At 52.5% G+C, this 9,922-nt stretch overlaps 1 protein-coding gene and 1 long non-coding RNA gene across 2 annotated transcripts; one reads left to right on the plus strand and one right to left on the minus strand.

The window, feature by feature from the left end:
- Positions 1 to 525: 525 nt before the first annotated feature.
- Positions 526 to 9,152, plus strand: LOC136768235 (ceramide-1-phosphate transfer protein). The gene is made up of 8 exons (XM_066722331.1): positions 526 to 703; positions 4,057 to 4,159; positions 4,391 to 4,592; positions 4,805 to 4,920; positions 5,240 to 6,604; positions 7,180 to 7,295; positions 7,553 to 7,740; positions 7,819 to 9,152. The coding sequence occupies exons 5-8, from the start codon at positions 6,499 to 6,501 to the stop codon at positions 8,459 to 8,461; spliced, it is 1,053 nt and encodes a 350-aa protein (XP_066578428.1). The 5' UTR covers positions 526 to 703; positions 4,057 to 4,159; positions 4,391 to 4,592; positions 4,805 to 4,920; positions 5,240 to 6,498; the 3' UTR covers positions 8,462 to 9,152.
- On the minus strand, positions 6,556 to 9,276 carry LOC136768236 (uncharacterized). Its single transcript, XR_010821956.1, has 3 exons — positions 9,198 to 9,276; positions 7,167 to 7,269; positions 6,556 to 6,682 (listed from the first exon to the last, which is right to left on the minus strand). It is a non-coding gene; the product is annotated as an uncharacterized LOC136768236 (long non-coding RNA).
- Between the last annotated feature and the right edge of the window lie 646 nt (positions 9,277 to 9,922).

A 9,922-nucleotide genomic window follows, 5' to 3' on the forward strand; every position in this document is an offset into this window, starting at 1 on the left:
CAGCACATACATCTACCACCCCCACCCTGACAGGAATGTCCTGGAATAAAAAGACAGTAAGAGAGAGATCGAACCAGAAACAGAGAGAGAGAAAAGAGTTGAAAGTGTTAGCGTTGGGGCTCAGCTCAGAGTTCGGAGGCAGTGAGGTCAAAGTTCGGGCTCAGAGTTGGGGTCAGAGGTCAGGGTAGGTGAGGTCAAAGTTTGGGCTCAGAGTTGGGGTCGGAGATCAGGGCTCATAACCGGGTTCAAAGGTTGGGATCAGGGATGGGGTCAAGGTTAGGGTGAGATCAGAGTTTCAGGGTCAGTGGTGCTGGGCTTGGGGTCAAAGAGATCAGAGGTCAAGGTCAGGGGCTGGAAGAACTATGTGCAGGGATCATGGCGAAGGTCAGCGTTCAGGGTCAAGGTCAGGGGTCAGGGGTCAGGCAGGGGGAGGGCAGCCTTGCCTTTTTACGGACAGTGTGTGTGGGGGGGGGGGTCGGGTTATAGGAGGAGGCAAATGGGGGGGAAATGGTTACCAAGGCAACAACCCCTGGACCCAAGGAGGGTCATAAACCAGGATGAATGATTAAACTGAGGCTCCATAAAACACAGAAACAGAGAGCGAAAGAGAAAGAGAGAGCGAGAGGGAGAGGACGGAGGAGAACAAACAGGAAAGAGAGAGAACAAAGGAGAGCAGAGCGGAGGAGAGTGAGCGCATCGTGAGGTACTGTCCACCCCTCCGTGTCGGAGCCAGGCTGGAGCACGTCTGTTATTAATATCATCACTGCTGTTATTGATTGAATTGGGCACACGGCCTTGTCATACTTATCCACTGTTCTGTATACATGTGTGTATTACGCTGTACTGTAGTGAGCTGTAGTGTGTTGTGCTGTGCTGTAGTGTGCTGTGCTGTGCTGTAGTGTGCTGTAGTGTGCTGTGCTGTGCTGTAGTGTGATGTAGTGTGCTGTGCTGTGCTGTAGTGTGCTGTGCTGTGCTGTAGTGTGATGTAGTGTGCTGTGCTGTGCTGTGCTGTGCTGTGTTGTGCTGTGCTGTGCTGTGCTGTGCTGTTCTGTGCTGTAGTGTGCTCTGCTGTAGTCTGCTGTGCTGTGTTGTGCTCTGCTGTAGTGTGCTGTAGTGTGCTGTGCTGTGCTGTGCTGTGCTGTGCTGTAGTGTGCTGTGCTGTGCTGTAGTGTGCTGTAGTGTGCTGTGCTGTGTTGTGCTGTAGTGTGCTCTGCTGTAGTGTGCTGTGCTGTGCTGTGCTGTGCTGTGCTGTGCTGTAGTGTGCTGTGTTGTGCTGTGCTGTGCTGTAGTGTGCTGTGCTGTGCTGTAGTGTGATGTAGTGTGCTGTGCTGTGCTGTAGTGTGCTGTACTGTGCTGTAGTGTGATGTAGTGTGCTGTGCTGTGCTGTAGTGTGATGTAGTGTGCTGTGCTGTGCTGTAGTGTGATGTGCTGTGCTGTGCTGTGCTGTGTTGTGCTGTAGTGTGCTGTGTTGTGCTGTGCTGTAGTGTGTTGTGCTGTGCTGTGTTGTGCTGTGCTGTGCTGTTCTGTGCTGTAGTGTGCTGTGTTGTGCTGTGCTGTAGTGTGCTGTGCTGTGCTGTGTTGTGCTGTGCTGTAGTGTGTTGTGCTGTGCTGTGTTGTGCTGTGCTGTGCTGTGCTGTGCTGTTCTGTGCTGTAGTGTGCTGTGTTGTGCTGTGCTGTAGTGTGCTGTAGTGTGCTGTGCTGTAGTGTGCTGTGCTGTGCTGTAGTGTGATGTAGTGTGCTGTGCTGTGCTGTAGTGTGTTGTGCTGTGCTGTGTTGTGCTGTAGTGTGCTGTGTTGTGCTGTGCTGTAGTGTGCTGTAGTGTGCTGTGCTGTGCTGTGCTGTGCTGTGCTGTAGCGTGTTGTGCTGTGCTGTGTTGTGCTGTGCTGTGCTGTGCTGTGCTGTTCTGTGCTGTAGTGTGATGTAGTGTGCTGTGCTGTGCTGTAGTGTGATGTAGTGTGCTGTGCTGTGCTGTGCTGTAGTGTGCTGTGCTGTGCTGTGCTGTGCTGTGTTGTGTTGTGCTGTGCTGTGCTGTAGTGTGCTGTAGTGTGCTGTGCTGTGCTGTAGTGTGCTGTACTGTGCTGTAGTGTGATGTAGTGTGCTGTGCTGTGCTGTAGTGTGATGTAGTGTGCTGTGCTGTGCTGTAGTGTGATGTGCTGTGCTGTGTTGTGCTGTGTTGTGCTGTGCTGTAGCATGCTGTAGTGTGCTGTGCTGTGCTGTGCTGTGCTGTAGCGTGTTGTGCTGTTCTGTGCTGTGCTGTGTTGTGCTGTAGTGTGCTGTAGTGTGCTCTGCTGTACTGTGCTGTGCTGTAGTGTGCTGTAGTGTGCTGTGCTGTAGTGTGCTGTAGTGTGCTGTGCTGTGCTGTGCTGTGCTGTAGTGTGTTGTGCTGTGCTGTAGTGTGCTGTGCTGTGTTGTGTTGTACTGTAGTGTGCTGTGCTGTGCTGTGCTGTGCTGTAGTGTGCTGTGCTGTGCTGTAGTGTGCTGTGTTGTGTTTTACTGTAGTGTGCTGTGCTGTAGTGTGCTGTAGTGTGCTGTGCTGTGCTGTGCTGTGCTGTGCTGTGCTGTAGTGTGCTGTAGTGTGCTGTGCTGTGCTGTGCTGTGCTGTGCTGTAGTGTGCTGTGCTGTGCTGTAGTGTGCTGTGCTGTGCTGTGCTGTGCTGTGCTGTAGTGTGCTGTGCTGTGCTGTAGTGTGCTGTGCTGTGCTGTGCTGTGCTGTGCTGTAGTGTGCTGTGTTGTGTTGTACTGTAGTGTGCTGTGCTGTGCTGTGTTGTGCTATAGTGTGCTGTGCTGTGCTGTGCTGTGTTGTGCTGTGCTGTAGTGTGCTGTGCTGTGCTGTGTTGTGCTATAGTGTGCTGTGCTGTGCTGTGCTGTGTTGTGCTGTGCTGTAGTGTGCTGTGCTGTGCTGTGCTGTGTTGTACTGTAGTGTGCTGTGCTGTGCTGTAGTGTGCTGTGTTGTGTTGTACTGTAGTGTGCTGTGCTGTGCTGTGCTGTAGTGTGCTGTGCTGTGCTGTGCTGTGCTGTGCTGTAGTGTGTTGTGCTGTGCTGTGCTGTGTTGTACTGTAGTGTGCTGTGCTGTGCTGTGCTGTAGTGTGCTGTGTTGTGTTGTACTGTAGTGTGCTGTGCTGTAGTGTGCTGTGTTGTGCTGTGTTGTGTTGTACTGTAGTGTGCTGTGCTGTAGTGTGCTGTGTTGTGTTGTACTGTAGTGTGCTGTGCTGTAGTGTGCTGTGTTGTGTTTTACTGTAGTGTGCTGTGCTGTAGTGTGCTGTGCTGTGCTGTGCTGTGCTGTGCTGTGCTGTGCTGTAGTGTGCTGTAGTGTGCTGTGCTGTGCTGTGCTGTGCTGTGCTGTGCTGTAGTGTGCTGTAGTGTGCTGTGCTGTGCTGTGCTGTAGTGTGCTGTGCTGTGCTGTAGTGTGCTGTGCTGTGCTGTGCTGTGCTGTGCTGTAGTGTGCTGTGTTGTGTTGTACTGTAGTGTGCTGTGCTGTAGTGTGCTGTAGTGTGCTGTGCTGTGCTGTAGTGTGCTGTGCTGTGCTGTAGTGTGCTGTGCTGTGCTGTAGTGTGCTGAGCTGTGCTGTGCTGTGCTGTAGTGTGCTGTGCTGTAGTGTGCTGTAGTGTGCTGTGCTGTGCTGTAGTGTGCTGTGCTGTGCTGTAGTGTGCTGTGCTGTGCTGTGCTGTAGTGTGCTGTGCTGTGTTGTACTGTAGTGTGCTGTGCTGTAGTGTGCTGTAGTGTGCTGTGCTGTGCTGTAGTGTGCTGAGCTGTGCTGTGCTGTGCTGTGCTGTGCTGTGCTGTGTTGTGCTGAGCTGTGCTGTACGGAGGTGAAAGGGATACAGTGTCTACAGTATCTGTTACCACTTACTATAAATACCAGAGGAGCCCCCTCTCCCTCTTCCTCTCTCTGTCCCTCTCTCTCTCTGTAATGGGATACAGGATTTCCGCCTGAGCCCCCCGAGGACCTGGCAGGCTCTCAGAGTGGCACACTGACCCTCTCTCTCTCTCTCTGTCTCTTGATCTCTCTCTATCTGTATATCTGTCCACCCACCGGTCTCTTTGTCTCCCTCCGCAGTGCACACAGCAGGTGACTGGGACAGAGCTGGACAGTGGTGGACACAGAGCAGAGAGGCTGGAGTCCGTAGCTCCCACTGAGCGCTGAGATGGACACTCCTGAGGTAAGAGTGTCTCTCTGTCTCTCTGTCGCAGGGCTCCAGTCCAGCGGGGTCTCAGCCCTGGTCCTGAGAGACACAGTCTAGTCCAGCAGGGTGTCCAGCTGTATCAACACTGATAATCAGTACCTCCTCTGTCCAGCAGGGGGCAACTGAGTCATGGCATCCCAGTCAGTGTGTTTTAATCACCTCTCTCTCTCTCTCTCTCTCTCTCTCTCTCTCTCTCTCTCTCTGCAGGTGCCCTCCCCCTCCTCAGACACTGCCCCTCCCCCGAGGCCAGAGGTGCTGGTGATCCCACTGCGACCCTGCCCTGAGACAACGCCCCCCTCCCCCGGCCCAGCTTCCTCCCCCTCTCCCTCGCCCCAGTCGCCCCCTCCACGAGCACTGACCATATCCCCGCCTGGGACCCCAACGTCCCCCATCTCCCCCAGCAAGGAACGTGAGTAACCCCCCCTTCAATTCAATTAAATGAGCTTTATTGCCATGATATTGGTATGTCCACACACTGTCCCCCAGGCCGGTGTCCACACACTGTCTGGTTGGTTTCCACCTCTCCCAGGTCACAGTGACTACACAGCCACTGAGGTTAGCTTCATTCCTGTGAACCCCTCTCTCTCTCCCTCTCTCTCTCCCTCCCTCTCTATCTCTCAGGGTCTCTTTCTCTCAGCAGTCCAGAGCTGTTGTCGGAGCTGAAGGCTACTCGAACCCTGCGCCACATCCCAGCTACCACCGGACTGACCACCGTGTTCTCCGGCCGGGGTCGAGCGGTTAGTCTGTTCGTCTGTGTGTGCGTGTGTGTTGGTGTGTGTGTCTCTGTGTCTCTCTGTGTGTCTGTATATCTCTGTGTCTCTTTCTCTCTGTGTCTCTGTCTCTCTGTGTGTCTCTGTCTCTCTGTGTCTCTGTGTCTCTCTGAGTGTCTCCGTGTCTCTCTGTGTGTCTCTCTGTGTGTCTCTGTCTGTCTGTGTGTGTGTGTGTCTGTCTCCCTGTCTCCCTGTGTCTCTGTGTCTCTCTGTGTGTCTGTCAGTGTGTAACAGTTTTCATCTATATGAACTGTTTTTTGTGTCTGTTTTGTGTCATCCACCTCAGAACTCTGGCTCCGACAACAACAGCAAAACACTGTCACATGATTTGCCGGCCAGCACAGCCAATGGGAGCAGAGGAGTGGAGAAGAGCAGGCATTTAGCCAATGGGACCCAGGATTAAATTCAGTCTTCTATTTTATTCAGATTCCATACTGTAGATAAATATATATATATATATATATATATATATATATATATATATATATATATATATATATATATATATATATATAAACAGCAGTGAGTGTGTCAGTCAGTGTCAGTCAGTCAGTCAGTGTCAGTCAGTCAGTGTGTCAGTCAGTCAGTCAGTCAGTGTGTCAGTTATTCTGTCAATGATTATGGAGTTAATAATAATAATTGAATATTATTGTTCACTGGAATGTCAAAAAATAAACTCAGGTATAAACTGAAAACGTGTGTGAGTGTGAGTGTGTGTGTGTGTGTGTGAGTGTGATAAGGTTATTTTGCAGGTCCAGGCACAGTCCACAGTCCATACCCTGATATCTTTCAGATTCACACAACACGACTTCAGAACAGTGCAGTGTAATACACACACACACACACACACACACACACACTCTGCCTGCGTTAACGCACAGGGTGTGTCCACAGGGGTTACTCGGAGGCAGGGGGCTGAGTCTCTGTATCTGTTGGGTAGAGAGACAGCAGAGCTGGACAGCAGACTAACCTCTGGACCCTGATAGACACACACAGCCCGGGGGGAGTAAAAGAGAGGGATGAGGGAGAAAGAGATAGAGAGAGGGAGAGAAGGGGGGTAGAGGAAGAGAGACGTGGCAGAGGAAGAGAGAGAGGGAGACAGGGTAGAAAGAGTGACAGGCATTTGAAAATTAAGGAAGGCAAGACAGGGAAAGAAAGAACAGAGAGAGAGGGACGGAGAGAACGAGGGAGAGACGCAAACAGGAAGAGATAAGTACAGAGAGATAAGAGAGAACTGAGAGAGAGAGAGAGAAAGACACAGAGACTGAGAGAGAGGAGAGGAGAGGTCTGAGGGAGACACAGAGACAGACACAGAGGAGAGAGAGAGAGAGAGAGAGAGAGAGAGAGAGAGAGAGAGAGAGAGAGAGAAGACAGTGTGGACGGTGGGGAGAGACAAAGAGACCAGAGAGGAGAAGAGAGCGAGACACTGACAGACAGGGGTTTCGGAGAGAGAGACAGAGACAGGACAGGAGAGAGAGAGAGACAGAGTGGGGGAGGAGCGGAGAGACGGAGACACAGAAGAGCGAGGGAGGGAGGGGGCCGGGGATGGCGTGCTGGCTGTCGTTCCGGTTAGCGTTCAGCTGGCGCGGACGGTACCTGCTGCCCCTCGCCCTCGCCGCCCTGCTGCTGTTCCTCGGGTCGGCCTGGCTCCGTGAGTACCGGCTGCTCAATCGGCCAATCGATTAATCAATCAGTCAGCCAACCTGCCAATGACAGAGCTTCACTGATCCTGCAATTAACCAATTAATAAATCCATCAGCTGCATTATTGTATAGTAAGTGTGTAGTGTGAGTGTGTAGTAAGTGTGAGTGTGAATGTGTAGTGTGATTGAGTGTGTAGTAAGTGTGTAGTGTGAGTGTGTAGTAAGTGTGAGTGTGTGTAGTGTGAATGTGTAGTGTGATTGTGTAGTGTGATTGAGTGTGTAGTAAGTGTCAATGTGTAGTGTATGCATGTAGGGAGAGTCTGTAGTTTGAGTGTGTAGAAAGTGTGAGTGTGAATGTGTAGTGTGATTGAGTGTGTAGTAAGTGTGTAGTGTGAGTGTGTAGTAAGTGTGAGTGTGTGTAGTGTGAATGTGTAGTGTGATTGTGTAGTGTGATTGAGTGTGTAGTAAGTGTCAATGTGTAGTGTATGCATGTAGGGAGAGTCTGTAGTTTGAGTGTGTAGAAAGTGTGAGTGTGTAGTATTTGTGTATTAAGAGTGAGTGTGATCCCAACCTTCTGTCAGCAGAATCTGCTCTGGAAAGCTGTGCTGGTCACTGGCCCTGCCTGAGCGCCTACAGACAGGACAGCATAGATGGACAGAGGGACAGACACCGCCCTGAGACACATGAAAAGGACAGTGAGGTGAGACAGAGAGAGGGACAGACACCGAGACACACAGAGAGGACAGTGAGATGAGAAAGAGAGAGGGACAGACACTGAGACACACGGAGAGGACAGTGAGGTGAGACAGAGAGAGGGACAGACACTGAGACACACGGAGAGGACAGTGAGGTGAGACATGGACAGGGAGTTGGGGAAGAGGGGAGGTTTACACACAGTTTACTCCACAGTTACACTGACACCTCTCTCCCTGCCCCTGTCCTCCCTCCCTCCTTCAGCCCCTCCTTGCCCCGACCCCGGCCCCGGAGACAGACCACACGCTCTGGGGGTCAGAGGTCGGACTGCGGGCGTGTCCGGGACAGCGGTTCCAGATGGGGCGCACCCTGTGGGCCTTCGAGACGGCAGTGACCGACGACCAGGACATCCTTCTGGACAGATACCTGGCGGGCTGGGAGGAACTGGTCAAGTGAGGGACTGACCGCTCACTAACCTGATTGACTGACACACTGACAGATTGATTCACTCTCTCTCTCTCTCTCTCCAGGTTCTTGGAGGCTCTGGGTTCAGTATTGGGTTTCATCTCCCAGGAAGTAACGGGCAAGATCGGCCAGATCAGAGGGCTGGCAGAGAGAGAGGGGGTTATAGGCATGGACACACACAGAGACACACACAGACAGACGCACACAGACCCAGCCCAGGCAGCCCTCAGCACCCTGCCCCCTGGCCCCATCCCTCTGCCTGAGCCGTACCGGACCCTGCGCTCCATGGTCCGGGGGGAGCTGGACCGGGGGCTGGTGGACTTTAGCCGGCAGACGGTCTCTGGCTGCCGGACGGTGCTGCGGCTCCACCGGGCCCTGCTGTGGCTGACCACCTTCCTGCGGCGGCTGGGCTCGGACCGGCACCGCCACCCCTCCGAGCTGTGCCGGGACTCGTACCGCCTGGCCTTGGCACCGTACCACGGCTGGCTGGTCCGGCAGGCCGCCGAGCTCGCATTCCTGGCGGTGCCGGACAGGCCCACTTTCCTCCGGCTGATCTGTGTGGAGGGCAGGGAGGGAGCGGGAGGAGTGGGAGGGGACAGCGAGGCGGCGGTGCTCCAGGTCCTGGACCGGGCGGTCCGCTCCATGCACACAGTGTACAACATCACTCAGCACACACTGCAGCTGCACAACATGCTGCAGCTGCCATAGGGAGGGACGAGGCCAGGCTTACTCTTTGGTCTGTGTTCTCTCATGTTCTAGATTGTTTCGATGTTCTCAGTTCTCAGCCCACGCATTGGACGCACAGAATGCATTGTTTTTTCGTTTGCGCTCTGTCTCTCTCTCAGGTCTGGGTTCCTCTCTCGTCACTCATCTTTGGTTCGTTTGTTTCTCGAGCTGTCCTTGGTCATCCAATCAGAGGAGGCTCTGTGACTACTTCACCGCTGCCGTGTTCTCCAGCAGGAGACTCGTCATTCTGAGTGTGTTGTCTGTGCTGTTCAGAGCTTTGTGTGTTTGCTGTTGCTATACCTGTATTGTCTTCTATATCATATCTGTTTCAATCCCACTGTCACCCATTCCTGTAATAAGCCTGGGGAGGGCGAGGTAGATAGGTAAGACCCCCCAGGGCTTACATTCATCGCACGTAGGGTTGGGTTCTGTTTGAACACACTAGGCTAGTCCTTCACGGGGTGCCACAACGTGTATTATTGGGCTAGACTAGGAGGGTGCTGACTGAGTGGCTTAAATAGGTTGGGGTTTTCTTTATTTCTTTGATTTGGCACCCGTGTGTTCGTCCTCCCTTTAGTTCTGTGATTTTGCTATGCATTGTGTTGATCCGGGGTATGTGTTATGCCCCAGTCTTAAGTTATTGATGTCCCAACAATAAATATTTATTATTTTACCCCATTGTCCGTGACCCTGTTCTGTCTCCCCACTGTTCGCTCACCTCACCACACTGTCCCCAGTCACGTGTGCAGGTGCATTATGTTGCGTTTTATCCCACACACTTTCAACCCCTAGATCCTAAACCGGGGGGGAGTTCGTAACATCTGTGTCTCTGTGTCTCAGTGTTCAGTGTCTCAGTGTTCAGTGTCTCAGTGTTCTGTGTCTCTGTGTCTCAGTGTTCTGTGTCTGTGTGTTCTGTGTCTCAGTGCTCTGTGTCTCAGTGTCTCAGTGTTCTGTGTCTCTGTGTCTCTGTCTCAGTGTTCTGTGTCTCAGTGTTCTGTGTCTGTGTGTTCTGTGTCTCAGTGCTCTGTGTCTCTGTGTCTCTGTCTCAGTGCTCTGTGTCTCAGTGTTCAGTGTCTCAGTGTTCTGTGTCTCTGTGTCTCTGTCTTAGTGTTCTGTGTCTCAGTGTCTCAGTGTTCTGTGTCTCTGTGTCTCAGTGTTCAGTGTCTCAGTGTTCTGTGTCTCAGTGCTCTGTGTCTCAGTGTTCAGTGTCTCTGTGTCTCTGTCATAGTGTTCTGTGTCTGTGTTCTGTGTTCTGTGTCTCTGTGTCTCAGTGTTCTGTGTTCTGTGTCTCTGTGTCTCAGTGTTCTGTGTCTCTGTGTCTCAGTGTTCTGTGTCTGTGTGTTCTGTGTCTCAGTGCTCTGTGTCTCTGTGTCTCTGTCTCAGTGCTCTGTGTCTCAGTGTTCAGTGTCTCAGTGTTCTGTGTCTCTGTGTCTCTGTCTTAGT

This window comes from Amia ocellicauda, chromosome 14 (genome assembly GCF_036373705.1).
Source record: "Amia ocellicauda isolate fAmiCal2 chromosome 14, fAmiCal2.hap1, whole genome shotgun sequence".
In the NCBI taxonomy this organism is placed as follows: domain Eukaryota; kingdom Metazoa; phylum Chordata; class Actinopteri; order Amiiformes; family Amiidae; genus Amia; species Amia ocellicauda.